This window comes from Botrytis sinoallii (genome assembly GCF_014898435.1).
Source record: "Botrytis sinoallii strain Bc 23 chromosome Unknown BSIN_015, whole genome shotgun sequence".
Taxonomy (NCBI): Eukaryota; Fungi; Ascomycota; class Leotiomycetes; order Helotiales; family Sclerotiniaceae; genus Botrytis; species Botrytis sinoallii.
The window spans coordinates 973,378-988,968 of record NW_024066042.1 but is presented as its reverse complement, the minus strand read 5'-3'; the positions used below and the strand labels follow the sequence as shown (position 1 = coordinate 988,968).

The following is a 15,591-nucleotide window of genomic DNA, read 5'->3' as shown; positions in this document are numbered from 1 at the left end:
ACTTTGTAATGGTCAAGATTTGAGATGGAGAGTGCCCTTTTATAGAGAAGCTTATCGAAGAGAGTTAATAAGAGATACTTGTAAAGAAGGTCAAAGGGTGTGAATATGTTTTGGCTTTGCAGTAAATAGGCGCTTTCGTTAATTTGAATGTGATATGGAAATCCATACATCGAGATAGTTATTCGCATGTATAAGAACGAACGAGAATGGGAAACTGTGATTGTACATGCAAATTATAGCTTCACATGTACTTCGTGAATAAGGGCAATCAACGTACAGAATATAGTGAGGTAGAAGTTACTGTGCGCAGGTATAACAACACCAAGAGCATATAGTGTTGAAGGATTGTATTAGTTAGAGTATAATATGGTAATTCGTACATGTGAATCCAAGGACGCGTTGGCTCTTGAGCTTATTTATTGATCTTTGTACCTTTGCTCAATTTCGAGAGCCGTGCTGAGAGCATTCAAATGGGCTTGCAAGAGGTCCATCGCATTCTTCCATCACCTACAAGGAAAGCTTCGAAGTCATATTCGTTCATCAAGGGCTCCAAGCTTTCATGCTTGAGAACGTGATACAAGATGATCGGTTTGAGATCCATATCCCACTGCGGAAGACATGAATGAGCGAGTCTCAGCATTTCAAAGACTGCATCCGAAGGTAAAGAGGCCCGCCTTGAATATGCGTCTAGAAAATTTTCAATCTTGGAGGCAGCGCTCTTCTTCAGGAACGGAATGCCCCATCCCCCCCCCCCCCCCATGATGTAAAGTCTAGTAAGAGTGACGAGGCCATGTTCATTACCAAGAGAGCGGTGATAGAAAAATCGGACCATAGTTTCAAAAATTTAGAGATCAGCCTCATCGAAGTCGAGCAGTATCTCACAGGTGGTACCATCCTAGCCACAAGCAGTGTGTACTCTATGAGCTGCATTTCAAGGTAGAGAAGTGATAGCCTACTTTCCAATCGCGATCCACCATAGCAGTGAAGAATTCAGACTGTACGCAAATGTCGTTTCTGTGTCCGGGAAATGCTTCTCCTTGGAATCTTATGATAAGATCTGAGTACTTGTCCCCTTCCTTAAGAATCGTGCAGGGTATGTCAATTTGATCCGGTTATGTAACATACGATATTTGTCAATCAACTTTACCTGCAATTCCCCCAGCTGGTCCACGTTATTGACCATTGTCCAAATTGAATAGATGAATCTGGTTCGTAGCTGGCGATCGGAATTTTCTTGGCATGTATTGCGACACGAAGACAGCCCTAAACCGAAATTCATAGGGATATTAAGACATATTATACCAGTGCCAGTAGATTATACACGAAGCTCTGAGTACATTCGACGCATATAGATAGGCTAGAATTTTCCTACGTCCTTGGTCTATTCCCTTTTCTTTGGCTAATTATACACCGCACTGAAAGACCAAGAAATCGCTAGGATCCTTTCAATATGGCATGGTCACATTCAAGGAATGCTATCAACATTTTTGCCCCTTCTAGCGATTTCTGTAGACCTTAACAAGTTTCTCAAACTTCCTTCTGCATGCGATCCACTTCTCGCCCTGCCTTGAAAAGTTCGCACTGGACTAGGTGGTTTACTCCAAGGTAGCCATGAACTCAAACTACCAAGTATAGACGATCTCGGCGAGGTCTCAGGCCTCAGAGTGGAAGCTATCGACTCATTGCGTATTAGAGTAGGCTTTGGTAATGTCAACTCATGGAAAGTGGAAGGCCGATCAGGAGTAAGTTCATCAAGGGCAGGCATATGTTCAAGGTCCGCACCAGAGGTTTGAGGTCGAGCGGGTTCGCTTAGAAGGAAGGTGGGAGATGAAACTTGGGGTTTGTGTTCTTGTCTGAAGCTTTGGGCATTGTCTATAATCATGGATGCGAATGTGGAAGATCTTGGCCTGGCGTGCTTGGAAGGAGGGCTCCTTTCAGGGACAGCTTCTGGGACTGCAGCGTCTATTACCACATCGGGATTTGGAGGTGATACTTCAATCTCCTTACTTGTTGCTCTTCCACGAACCTCATCTTCCAAAACAGCGGCAGGCTTTTTTCTGGATTTGTCCTCATCAGAAGATCTTGATGATGATATGATGGTCTCTAGTGTACCGTAAGCGGCAGATTTCCCCCTTCGACTTCCTCTTGAGCTTCTGGCTAATTGTCTTGGAGAAACTTCATCCGGTTCAACGGCCTGTAATGTCGGTACACCTAGATCTGTCGCGGAGACAATACCAATTTGTGGTATGCGATCTCCAGATCCATGAGGGGGGTGATGGAATTCATGCTGATTTGCCAAACTATACTTGCTCCTTGCACATATCTCCGCGATCCTCTCTAAATCATCATTAACACCATGTTTTATTTCATCCATAATCCCCTTGAAGCTGAAAGCCTCCACTGGCGGAAGTTTCATATCCATTTTATTTGCTGCTATGCCCGCTGTTCCATTCTGTTTCTTGGCTGCAATAGGATCTCGTTGTTGAGAGCGAGGTCGAATGGCTCCTGAGTAGGTCCGCACAATCACCGGCTGATTAAAGGTTTCTCCAGTGGATTTCGCATAACGATGATCGGCTCGATTCGCGCCGTTGAGAGAACGAAGAGCTGCAAGACGATTTGCAACCTTAGCCTCGTCTAGGATATGTTCCCCACGGGCAGCTTCTTCGGATTCCACAAGACTGGCAGTTGAAGTATTAGATGTCCATAAACTTGGTGGAAGGAAATGAAGTGGGAGCGAATGACGTCTATTGTTATTTTTATCGGGATTCGAATTCGAATTCGAATTTAGAGGAACATTTTGGTTGAAGCTCGAGTTTGAGTTTGAGTTGTGGGGATTTGAGGAGGATTTTGAAGTGGTGTGAGGTCGCATGTGAGGGGTTGATGCATCTCGCACAATTAACGGTGTTCCAGTGGTTGTCATGGTTTGTGTATGGGTGGTGGGTGGATACTTTTCTATCTCAATCTCAATCTCTCACTCAGGATTGGAAAAGGAAAAGACAAGACATTGTTGTTCTTAATTTCAAATCGCAAGTATTACCAGTCTTGGGAGAGGTAAGTAGAAAGAAGCAATTGCTGCATTACATGGGCTTTTTTACTCGTATGGTGATAACAGAGATTGAAATGTTGTGTTGTCAATACTTTTCTCGACTTTATGGAGTTTTCGTGGCGAGCTCCCTATGGTTCTTTTTTATCAGAACCAGTCAAACTGCGTCCCCAAGGGGTTTGGAGCTCAAAGTGGCTTATGTGCGGTGAAGGAATTGATAGAGAAGGAAGGGCGAATGCATTTATTGGTCGATGGTTATTAGATAAGTGTAGGATTGTACGCAGGAAGGCAAGTTGTGTAGTAGCAGGGAGTGGTTGTGGTAGTTGAGTGGTTGTGGTTGGAGGTGCTGGTTTGCGGTGAAGGTTGGAAGAGGACAGGAGAGGAAAAGAAGAGATAATAGGATGAAATGATTGGTTGATGTTAATTTATATAGAATAAGAAGAGATAATAGGATGAAATGATTGGTTGATATTAATTTACATAGAGTAAGAAGTGGCAAGCCGAGGTATAGAATGATATCGCTCTGTGAGTGAAGAATGAAATAAAATCTACTGGTACGGTACCTAGTTGGCAGTGAATGCTATGATTGCCTGTACAGAGTGAAGTCTAAAATAAAGAAATGAAAAGAATTCATTGGTTGAATACCTTGGTCCACGGCCAGCTAAGGATGAACCATTCGGAAAAAATCATGCCTCTACGTACGTGCGAGCGTGCCTCGAGCGTGTCTGTACACGTGCCTACACACGAGCCGTGCCTTCTTCTCTCAGGCGCTAAATTTATTAATAATTCCTAGACCCCGCAAAAATGGTCAACAAATTGCAGGTGCCATGATATCTTCACAATCAGTACATTATCTCCCCACTACTATCTTATCAACAAGCCATCAACTCTCAACAACTCTAAAATCGACGATATCATCAATACATCTTTCAATAGCTGTTGCGCGACATCACTTACATCAATAATATCACCGTCGTCAAAAGCACAATGTCAAAATCATCAAACCCAGGCGATATTGACAAACCCTCCAAAGACAATCAATCGGATTCCAATAACCCGTTCATTCGTTTCAGACACTTCGCCGATGAACAAATAGGTGCAGTTCTACAAGGATTCATTGGTCTGCCATCGGCATTTTCAAAGCCACAGAATGTTTCACAATGGTCCGCATTCGATGAGGATATGAAAAGAGGAATCGCACTACAAGCGAGGCGAAGGGAATTGAAGGAAGCTGAAGAAGCAACAAGTGAGAATACAACAATGTCGGAGGGCGAAGAAGTCCAAATACCTGTAAAGAAGTCACAAACTACACACGGCGACGTAGATTTTGTTCACTTCTTACATGACCAGTGGTTAAATGTTTTCGGAACTGCCGATATTCCGCTATATTCACCTTTGCAGTCTCCCTTAGCCAACCCTTTCTCTGGCAACCTTAGGCATACCATGAGTTCTTTTGCTGCGATGATGTTATACAAAGCCAATCCTGATGATCACTCACTAGTGCCCTATCTTTTTGGATCGCCGTATTCGCCGCTGTTTTTATCTTTCAATCAATCTATCTTTGCGCATCACCAGTTCTACGACGCGCAAATCAGAGGTACAAGAACATATGATAGGCCTCGTGGAGCCACTCCCCGAGACAACTTTCCTTATTGCGAAGCATTTGAAGACCTTCTTCTTATCAGCCAGGGGAAGAGTCGCGATACAGAGGTTCCAGTCGACCGCATTGAGAGATCAACCACCGAAAGACCCGAAAGTATCACTTCGACAGTGGAGAATGGATTGGATTGGATTGAGCGACTTCAAAGTCTAGGCATCCTTAATCTGCCTAGCCCAGAGTTGACCAATGTTTCAAAAGAGTCTCCCTCATCTGAAGAACGTGACACTAGCAGTCGAGGTGCAGCTTCATTTGTCTCTCAGAATAAAGGGTTCAAGAATAATGCCGAGACCGAGGAACAAATGTATGAGAGTTTTCTTCGAGATGCATGTACTACGCCTGATCAATTTTTCACCACGCTTGAGTCCACCCTTACAGCAGTAGAAAAAATGATGAAGGGTAAAAGTGTACCTTTCGAAGAATCTCGTCGGTCAAGTTCCTCGGGTTTGCAAGAAGCCAACAGCATGAGTGGCAAATCACTCTCGGAGCCAAACGGATCAAAACGAGAAGTGTCTTCAAGCTCAACCGTTGAGCATTTTACCAATGAAGATGGAAGTGTAGAAACGACGATCCGTGTATGGAAGAGATTTGACGACGGGAGTGAAACAGAAACAACGTCTAGTCATACAGTTGATAAAGCAGGGACCCGGCAATCCGATATCAATAGGTCTGATTTTGACTTTGAGGGTTCTCAATCTCAGCAGAGAGTGGAGACTGATGATCAGGAAATTAAGTCGCGAGCCAAAAAGAATACAAAGTCTAGATGGTTTTGGAATTGAATGATTGGATCAGCAGTGGAGTGGGTTCATGGACTCGTGAGATTACGAGAAACTTTAATTCGATGATAGTTGTAAACTACTATCTCAGGGATCCTAGGAGCTGCAAAAAATACCCGTTACAGATCAAGCAATCAGACTGTATGTTTGTTTTTTACGGGAGTCGGATGGGATTTGGATAAATCATGATTTGTTATTACTTTGGGGGCAGCTCTCAAAAGTCCGTGCACCCACTGATGGATAACTAGGTATTATGCGTTAGGTTTATATATCATAGGTAGGGCAACTGGAGTTTATTGATTGGTTAAGAATGCAAATATCTCGTTTTACAATATAGCCTGCTACATTCGCGAATTTCTTTTATAAATACCAAGCTCAAGGAGACAAATGTTGACTAAATTTGTGTTACTTATTTGATTTTCATTACGGAATGGGGAACAATCATTGGAGCAGTGGATTTAGGGCGCATGACGCTATTGTACTTCTCCATGGGGAGCACTGCCCCTGTCTTGCATTCAATGATCTACAAGCTATTCATAATCACCTTATATTTCCTATAACAAACAACTATTTACTTCCATGGCTCTCTCTTCTCAAATACGCCCATCTGTATCAAATGTTTGTTGGAATAGCCATTTCATATATCGGAAAAGGAAAAAAAAAATCAAATATTAGCTCTCATCCCTGTCACGCAGATGTCTCCCATAAGATTCTGTGATAATGAATCAGTCGATACGACTAAAGTCCTGTGGGCTAAGTGCGATTGGAATTCTGTTGTTGCACGATGTTTTTGCTGATCTAGAATTAGAATGATGGGTGCAAACGAATATAGTGATTTCGTTATTAAATGTCACTCCCGAATATTCCCTGTCCATCGAATCGTCGTTTGCACACAATCAAAACCAATACAAGCTGCAGCAAATGGAGGATTCATGGTTAGTCCTGTCTCTTCAGTCCATTTGAAACCTCAACTAAGCGTTGTGGAATGTATATGTCCCCGAATTATTACTGAGACTGATACAGGAGTCTGTTACTGGCGTTCTCGATTTAGAGGATGATGATCCTGAAACTGTCGCGAGAATGATCAACTTCTTGTACCTTCAAGACTATGACGATACTTCTGAGCCGAGTGAAGAAGCTGAAGAGGAGGGTTATGGACGTTTGTTAATCAATACTATGGTCTACATTATCGGCGACAAATACGATATTCAAGCTCTTAAAACTCTCGCAAAGAAAAAGTACGAAGCAGCAATAGAGACTGATTGGAACACGCCTTCTTTCTCAGCTAGTCTGGAACTTATATACGAGGAACTCCCAGAAAGCGACACCTCTCTGACATCCGTCGCACTCGCAACTGCAGGAAAGCATTTAAGAGAGCTAAACGACAGAGGAGAGTTTTCAAGCCTATGCAAAAATAATCCAGCAATCGCTTATGATCTTTTAACAACTATTACTTCACAACCTACTGCAGTAGCCTCTCCAGGCAAGATACAAACGCAAAATAAAAATTCATGTCCCAAAGGCCACACGTTTACACATCTCAACGATATACACGCGATGTATGATTCGGACGCCTGGAAATGGAAAGTCAAATGTCCGAATTGTGCGATGCAGAAGGTTTGTTATAAGACGGATAATTCGTGCAATCTCGAAGCGAAATGGGATGCCCCGGATGTGGGATATTGGTATTTGTGATGGGGTGTTTTAGGGGGAGTTGGATACCTATGTATGTATGGGAATTGGGAATTGGGAATCGGGATTTGGGATTTGAGATTTGCGATTTTATATTGTTGTAAGGGTTAGGGTTTGGATTCGGTGTTCGTGGTTGAGATTGCATTTTCTTGGGGCGTAGCATATTGTTGGTGTGTAGAGAGTACAGAAAAATATACCTGGGATGTATGAGAATATTATTATTACTGTTCGTACCTCGATTCTTTGATTTTTTTTTCACAGTCGCCGTCTTGTTGTTATTTGATAAGCTGCATACAGCATTATCTCCAGCGCACTGGGTATAAGTTGTTAATGAATGATATTTCATATTCGCTACTCGTAATATAATATAATATAATAAGATTACATCTAGATGTGCAGAAATCGGGAAGAGTGAGATGAGTCTCAGATGAGGTCCATCAGTCTATTTATGATAATAAACTTATAAATTTAGGGAAGTGAAGAGGGTCCTTTCGAATTATACTATTTTTCTGGATTTATCTCGTTAGTGTAGGGGTTATGAGGTAGTGATAATAGATTTTTTGGGAGGGTGATTTTGTTGTGGGTTGGATGGGTGGATGGGTGGATGGGTATTTGAGTTGTTCTGGAATGGGTTTTGCGGGGGTTTGTGTGTTTGTATCTTTTAAGGGCGGGCTTGGTGAGTTGGGTAGAGGGGAGATGGTATAGTACGATATGGTATGAATAGTAAAGTAAAGCACTTGATATTTATCATTATATTAGTCTAAATATGTTGTATATTTATTAGAATCTCGAATCTCAAATCTCAAATCTCAAATCTCTATGCAATCTCACGTATATCAAATCCGAGTATATACCCAGAACATCCATCCCATATTACGAAATACCATCTAAAGATTCTCGAATCTCATCCATCACACCACCGTCCATCTATCTATCCATCTAGCTGCATTCTTCGCATATCTAGAGACTTGAGTACTAGATATGTCGATCCCCTATTCGTCTAAAAGGATCAAGTGGGTTAGGAGAATGTGGTTTCTGTATGTGGTTTCTGTATGTGGTTGGTAGACTGGTGGTTAGACAGCGTATATATCTCTAATCTACAAATAAGTACCTATATCATAGATGAGAGATGATAGAGAGATGCACGATGACGAAGAGATAAATCCGCTGCATAAGTATACCAACTCACTAGCTCACCAACTATATCTCCGCGTGGTCGTGGTTATGGGTGTGATTGTTTCATTCATTTAAGCTTCGCAACTACTGAAGTAGAATATACTAGGAGCGGGTAGAAGCCGGGCCGGGTGGATAGCGGGTAGTAACTAGCGGGATGAGTGTGGTTGTGGTTGTGGTTGTGGTTGTGGTTGTGGTGATCTTGTGGTGGGTTTGCGGAGCCGGGGGTCTTGGCTTGGTAGTGTGGTGGGGTGGGTGCTCGTGATACTTTTGGGTTCTTGGCTTGGGGAGTAATGAGAATGAGTTGGTGTGTGGGTATGAATTGTGTGAATCGATGAGTGCTAGGGAACTTGGAAATGTGTGATGTATTTTCTTCTGGATTATATATGATGTAAAGTGGTTGATCGATAGTCCCTCTGAATCCATTTTCCACGCGATTGATAGATGTAAACACTCTATAAAATTGTTTTTAGGTTGGTTTGAACTAGGTACTCGTAGAGGATTGTTAATGTGAAATTAGGTTGTGGCTCAGTTAAAGATCATTCTTTCTCAAAATAGATCATTCCCCTCAAAAGTAGATCTTCTCCACTACACATAATTCTCATCGTCCTATATTTTGAAGTTGTTCCCATCGAATAAGACAAACTTCGAAGTGGAATTCGGAGGGTATATCGAGATGTTTCAACACGATGGAAAAGTGGTATGAATACATGATGTTTATGATATAATGGTACCTAGGTAGGTGAGTGACTTCACGGACTTCACAGAAAGGTAATTGGAAAAACTTGTCATTGATCGAAGATACACCTTTACCTAATACTTACACGATTGCGCTGTCGCTAAATTGGATCTGAAAAATATGAAATAGGAAACTGCAATTATTTTATATCTCTTCTCCTGTCCTATAGGTCGTGTCAAGCATGCTGGTAGTAGAAGGTATTCGGTAAGGAGGGGTTCCATCACTTTTTATTCTTTTTGATCTTTTTGTATATATTTTTCGTCCCATCAAATGCTTCCTCTCCATTCTTATAGCCTTTGGGTTATTAATACAAGATAACTACTTTTGCTATATCAAGAATGTTCTTATTCCAAATCTCACTTCAATGTTATTGGATCAACAAGTAGTTTCTGGAGAGTGGAGAACACCAGGGTTGATTGGATGATATGCGTACATGAGCTGGAGTCAGCACAGCCGGTTTAAGGCTGTATCTTCTCGAGCACTTCAAAAACCAGATAACTTCACAATTCTATCCAACTTATCTTTCTCTCAACAATTGACAAACTCATACTAGATAAAAACATGGCAGAGGTTCTTGGCACAGTTGCTAGTGGCATCGGTGTTGCTCAGCTGGCGGGCAGTCTTGCTTCTAGTATTATCAAGCTGAAGGGTTATTGGGATGAAATTCAAGATGCGCCGGATGATATTAGCTTTTTGGCGCGAGAGATTGATTCCCATCATTTGATACTTCGAAGCATTCTTGAGAGCCAAGCCAGAATAACTTCTTCTGGCAGGGCTTCGGACATGTTCCTTGAGCATAGTCTAAAGTTGTGCGAGGATTCCTCAAATGAATTAAACGAGCTTGTAAAGGCTCTTGGGAAGGAGATGAACTCAGGCAATAAATGGAGAAGCAAACTAGGTGCCACGAAGGTGGTACTGAAAAAGGATCAACTTAAGAGATTAAAGAAGAGAATGAAAAATGCTTCAAAAGTGATGAATCTCGCGATCACATGGCAGACAAAGTGAGTTCTGCCAGTGTTTTTTTGCGAGACCGCAGGTTACTCACAGGTAGCAGTGCCACTCTTCAACAACAATTTCCAGTCTTCGAGTTAAAAATACAGGCTTCTCTCGATCAGTTTTTGATAAACCATCAGAAGCTTATTCCAGTACCACCATTGCCGAGTCCAGCCACCCAAATGTCCTCGATAAATAGAGACATTACAACAACTTCACAGCCACAGAACTCCGAATGTCACAGCAATTCAACCCCACGTTTTGTACCCAAAGATTGTACCTCCGCACAGATTTCTAGTCAAGTTTACTCGTCAAGGTGGTCTGTCTATTTGATGGGCTCCGTTGATGTTCGAAAGACACAACAACAACGGAATAGAAATCGGTTTGAAGAAACTGAGGCGAAATACAAACCTCCAGCATGGCTGTCAAATAGAGCGTGGCAATGTATGTACACCAGAGATCTATCAACTTTAAGATGGAACTTTAACATTCAGACTTATCGTACTTTGGACGTCGAATCGGATTTCTTTAAGATCCTGAGAGAGGGGGATGTTTTTGGTGTACAGGAGATGTTGGCCAATCGAACGGCTTTTGTGAACGATCGGTTTGTGGGAGGCCCCCGGCGTGTAAGTTTTTGGGATGAGGGTACGCCCCTACACGTAAGCTTTGCACGGATTCAATACGGACTTATTCAATTATCGACAACTAATCTTAATTTAGATAGCTGCCTCAAATAATCATCTTGATTTATGTAAGCTTCTCCTGGAGAACGGGGCGGATATCTCAAGCGACGCAGCTCGTGGGTATGCTAATCAGTCTTGCGTATTTTATTTCAAATTGGTCTACATGGCTAATTATCGTTAGCAAAACACCTTTAGGAGTGTTTATTTTCAATGTCTCCTGGGATCATAGACATCGCTTTCAAGCATTAGATCATACTCACGCACTTGTTATTTTACGAACCCTCATCGAAGCAGGGGCAGATTCGGAGCTTATTGATCAGATGGACATACTAGCTAGCAGTACCGGTTGTCCTACAGAAATGTTTCACTATCTTCAACAGCGCACATTGATGAGTTCTGGCGAGATAAGTTTCATTGATAAAGTGTATATTGCTTCACGTTTTCTTGTCGAGTATGGTGTACAATCTCAAAATGTGATTTTATCATATCTTGAAGATCCTAATTTCCAGGCAAACGTTGCACTGCATCGTGATAACATTGCCGTGAAAGAATTCTTTATAAGAGCCTGCAGAGAATATTCGCAAGATAATTTTAAAGATGAAGGGATGGTGGACCTTATCAAAATAATGATGTCGGCCGGTATGTCAATCCATACCTTGGACGAAAATCACGAAACGGTGCTGCAAAGGAAGGTTCGGCTTTGCTATAGAAGAGTTGACGTCCAAGAAGGAGAAATTTGGGGCTTCGAGATGTGGCTTGGATTTTTGGTCAATTTAGGTGTCGATCTCAACACATACGGCGAAGTAGAATCTGCAATTTATAAAAAGAAAAGAATGGCCCAAGACTTGGATGAGGATTGGCTGCTGGAAAACGTCTTAGGATTCAAGTATGGGCCTCGTATTGAGGATTGGGATTTATGGGCAATCGAATGGAGGGATGAATATGCGGGGGATTTTTGGAAACTCATTGAGAATCCACTTCAAGCTGCTCTTGCAAACATATCTGTACCCGGGGAATGGGTTGATTAATGACGATACTTTGGTTTGGTCTTGATCTTGCAAATTTTGGAGGAGATATCTTTTCGACCTCTTTGCAAGTTTGCATGCTGATTTCATGTGTCTGGACGGGACGATTGGATGTTTGTTATTTTAGGCAGGAGTTCTCTTCTTGTGAAATTTATCTACGTTCAGCATACAATAACGAATTCCATGTGAGCTTAGATGTCCATATCTCATGTTATGTTTACAAATCTTGGCATGTCAAGCTACTTCGCTTCGAAGATCTGCAGATTTACGATGGACCGAACGAATTCGAAAAATATTTGAAGCCCGGAGTCTAGTATCTTCTCTGATGGCCCTTTGATATTAAGATTTGGATGCTTTAGGATCAATAGATGCATGGAGTAATGCTATACTATCTAGGCTTCACGTTCAACTGCAACTTCAAGTCCGGCTCGAATCATGAGATCCAGCATTCTGGATCAATAAAAATGCTACATATGAGTTTTTAGCATAGCTTTAACTAGGTAATGAATGCAACTTTCTAGATAGTGCAAGCAGTGAAATTTTGCTGTACAACGTATAATGTCCCGTTGTGAAACTAGGAAGTCTATGGAATTATCGCAGTTTCCGTATTATGCTCCGCATCATTATTCTCCTTCCTCTCCTTGGGGTTATAGACAATAGTTTCGACTAAACTATCCTTGACACTGAGCGATAAGCTGAAGCTACCGCAACATGGAAGTTCGTGTTAAAGACTTATTGTAGGCTATGAGGACCTCAGATGCTCAGCATAGGGGGTTGTAGGAACAGGGGTTTTTTTATTATAAAGGTATAGTATAATCGGCATAAGTCAAATTCTGATCAGAAACAACTCAATAGTTGAACCGCTTATTAAATAAGCTATATGAACTGTATGTAATCGGATGTTAGGAATTTGCGCCTTGCTTTGAGTAACTTCCTCCCACTGATCCATATCCGCTTTCCACTCGCTTAGTTATCATCGAGACCAAGGTTCAACCTTTTTCATCAGCTTAACAAAAGTATCATCTCCATACAAATCCATAAGCTTTTCCAATTTCTCCTCAGACGCCGCTGCAATCCACTTAACATTAGCAGCATCGAAGAAATCAACATATGTCGCTATCACTCATCAGCATTCTCTCTTCAAAACCCAAAACTCAAACGACTAAATAAAAAAACTCACGTTCACTCTTCCCATCATCCCCCACCATCCTCTCCCTCAACCCCTCCCACCTTCCTTTCAAATCCTCCAACACAGCCGCTTCCCCACCCCCCCTCACCTCCGTAACATCCTTCAACTCGCACCCCAAAAACTCCTCTCTCGTCCTCTTAAAATACTCCCGCGACCCATCATCCTTATCCAGCGCATTCTCATACACATCATTCATAATCCACCTTAAAATCGATCTCCCAAAAAACTGCGCGCTAGTCGCTTCATACCCCTCTAAATCCTCCACGCCTTTCAAATCCCTATATCCATTTTCCTCTGTAAACCTCTCATTCAATAGTTTAGCAATCGGCGTAGAATCATTCAGCGCGACGTGGGGCGGTGCGAGAATCTCGATAATGGGAACGGTGGCGCTGCGATTCGTCATATCGGGGAACAGTTTCTCGCAGAGTGGTTTGATGGCGGGGTAGGAGATTTTCTCGACGTCGTAGGGGATGTTTTTGTAGTTGAGAGCGTAGCGGGTGAGCCAGCAGGCGGGGGACCAGGGTTGCGGACCGGAGAGGTCGTAGAAATGGACGAGGGGGGAGGGGCTGGACATGGCGGGTTTTGGGGCACAGATCTATAGGGATGAGAAGATGAAAGGGTTAGAGAGGGGAGGAGGGAGAGTTCAATGGTTCTGTACGAAGTATATAGATAGGTCTAGTGACTAATGATATAACCGATTTCCCCACTATGTGCACGTCCCTACTATGTGCACAATTTTGAAAATATTAATATTATAGTTTTAAACATTGATGATATATCTTTAGAGACTTGTATAAAACTTGTATTAAATTATTTGAAAGAAATTCAAGCTTCTAAATATATCTAGATAGCTAATTTCTTTAAAATTAATCGATCCACACTTTTTTAATAATATAAAAGTAAAATTATTTTGAGAAAACAATTCCTTTTTGATATAAAACAAATACTTTCTAATAATCAGAAAGAAGTTTTAATTAATCAAATCAATAAATTGATATAAAGATCTATTCCTCCTATAAGCTGTATAATCAGAAACCTTACAGAAGAGATCCTAGATAAAGAGACGAGAAAGAATTAGATTAGTAATTTTGTTAAAAGATATTCAATATATCTTAAAAGTATTAGAAGATTGGGTGGAAGAGGCCTCTATATTAACTATATAGTTATGCGTGTAAGCATATTGATCTCCCTGTAGTATTATATGAGGGGATTAATGGGCCGCTTGACCCTGGCCCATCCTGCCTCCCTACAGTTAGCAGCTCCCGCTCTGTTCTATATGCTAAATGTCGATGCTCTGAGAGTAGATAGTGGAAGGAAAAAAGAGACCTGATTTTTGAAACATACAATACATAAAAACCAATATATAATATCTCGAAGCTAGAAAGCCTTAAGCTTTTTTGTAAGGTATTATACAGACTTATAATAATGTGGATCGGATATGGTGATTTTATAGTCTATTATATTAGATTCAATTACAAAAATAATACGAATACCTGTAAATATAGGATTGAGAAAAGCTCATTATACTTCTTTCAATATTCAATCAATAATCAAATGTATAGCGATTAGCTGTTTATATTAAATCGATTTCGATCCGAATAGGATGTGATAGTATATATCAACCGTATCTTGTAAATATAATATAGCTTTATTAACCTTCTCACTAAATTCAGATTCTATATTAGGATATACTCAAACTATATGAAACTATACGAATTCCAACCTACTCCAATACTCTGAGAATAAGCTCTCTACCCTAATCAATCTAAAACCCGCACCGAATAGCTATAAGCGCTCCGAGCGCTCTCCCGATTGATAGCGATCGACCTAATCATCCGCCAACACCCAGATAGCATACGAAACAAGGCCCTCTGAAGCAGAATCACAAACCCTTAGACAGAATAGCTGCAGGATCGCTATAAGTAGTATTAAGCGGGGGAACACTAGAGGCAACAAGCCTCTGATTAGCTAACATTATACTACTATGAACGGCTGGAACACTAGCGGCCCGTAGGCCCGCTCCTTAGTATATCTAGAATACCCCTTGGGAGGTTAGATATTAGATGTTAATCACTATAAATAAATAAATAAAATATAAGGGGATTAATATGCCTGTCTATGGTTCGTCTAATCTAGCCCGTTTAGATAGCCGTATTACTAATCACTACACATGCTTAGCACCAATAACTTCTATTCCTTTTAACACTCCCTCATAGGAGTTACCACCTTTGATCTCCCTGATCTTCCACACCTCTACTGTCTCAATCCCAGCATGTTTTTGAACCTTTCGAATACTACTCTCACTAAGGATTTAATCATCCCATCTACTACCATATCCGATATATTGATATAACTAATTACTACCTTTTTTTTTCAATAAGATTTCTAATAAAGTAATAGTATATATCGATATACTTTGATTATTTATATAAATACAGATTCTTGATTAAAGCAATTGCTCCTTAATTATCACCTAACAATTGAATAATATCTCCATATACAGATACATATTTAGTCTTTTTAAGATCTTTAAATATTTAAGCTAATTATCTTTTTTACTTAATAAATATTACTATTGATATATATTCGAACTCAGCACTTGATATCGCTATTGAATTCTG

The 15,591-nt window shown here is 41.0% G+C and overlaps 5 protein-coding genes across 5 annotated transcripts; 3 read left to right on the top strand and 2 right to left on the bottom strand.

Moving 5' to 3' along the window:
• Positions 1 to 1,465: 1,465 nt before the first annotated feature.
• On the bottom strand, positions 1,466 to 2,920 carry EAF02_008272 (uncharacterized protein; the record flags this gene model as incomplete). The annotated part of the gene is made up of 1 exon (XM_038904320.1): positions 1,466 to 2,920. One exon carries the CDS (start codon positions 2,918 to 2,920, stop codon positions 1,466 to 1,468), a length of 1,455 nt encoding a protein of 484 aa, XP_038756042.1.
• Positions 2,921 to 4,030: 1,110 nt separating this feature from the next.
• Positions 4,031 to 5,479, top strand: EAF02_008271 (uncharacterized protein; the record flags this gene model as incomplete). Its single annotated transcript, XM_038904319.1, has 1 exon — positions 4,031 to 5,479. The coding sequence occupies one exon, from the start codon at positions 4,031 to 4,033 to the stop codon at positions 5,477 to 5,479; it is 1,449 nt and encodes a 482-aa protein (XP_038756041.1).
• A 576-nt stretch (positions 5,480 to 6,055) lies between these two features.
• On the top strand, positions 6,056 to 7,560 carry EAF02_008270 (uncharacterized protein). The gene is made up of 3 exons (XM_038904318.1): positions 6,056 to 6,233; positions 6,285 to 6,411; positions 6,500 to 7,560. The coding sequence occupies exons 1-3, from the start codon at positions 6,172 to 6,174 to the stop codon at positions 7,169 to 7,171; spliced, it is 861 nt and encodes a 286-aa protein (XP_038756040.1). The 5' UTR covers positions 6,056 to 6,171; the 3' UTR covers positions 7,172 to 7,560.
• Positions 7,561 to 9,641: 2,081 nt separating this feature from the next.
• EAF02_008269 (uncharacterized protein) lies at positions 9,642 to 11,980 on the top strand (the record flags this gene model as incomplete). Its single annotated transcript, XM_038904317.1, has 4 exons — positions 9,642 to 10,081; positions 10,135 to 10,732; positions 10,794 to 10,876; positions 10,938 to 11,980. 4 exons carry the CDS (start codon positions 9,642 to 9,644, stop codon positions 11,782 to 11,784), a joined length of 1,968 nt encoding a protein of 655 aa, XP_038756039.1. The 3' UTR covers positions 11,785 to 11,980.
• Positions 11,981 to 12,754: 774 nt separating this feature from the next.
• EAF02_008268 (uncharacterized protein) lies at positions 12,755 to 13,544 on the bottom strand (the record flags this gene model as incomplete). Its single annotated transcript, XM_038904316.1, has 2 exons — positions 12,755 to 12,897; positions 12,962 to 13,544. 2 exons carry the CDS (start codon positions 13,542 to 13,544, stop codon positions 12,755 to 12,757), a joined length of 726 nt encoding a protein of 241 aa, XP_038756038.1.
• Positions 13,545 to 15,591: the final 2,047 nt, after the last annotated feature.

What these genes read in the sequence shown, in the direction of transcription:
- EAF02_008270 (XM_038904318.1), top strand. Translation starts at nt 6,172, where the DNA reads ATGTCTCCCATAAGATTCTGTGATAATGAATCAGTCGATACGACTAAA. An exon ending in ACTAAAGTCCTGTGGGCTAA is followed by an intron (nt 6,234 to 6,284) that starts GTGCGATTGGAA and finishes ATCTAGAATTAG; the next exon opens with AATGATGGGTGCAAACGAAT. An exon ending in CAGCAAATGGAGGATTCATG is followed by an intron (nt 6,412 to 6,499) that starts GTTAGTCCTGTC and finishes AGACTGATACAG; the next exon opens with GAGTCTGTTACTGGCGTTCT.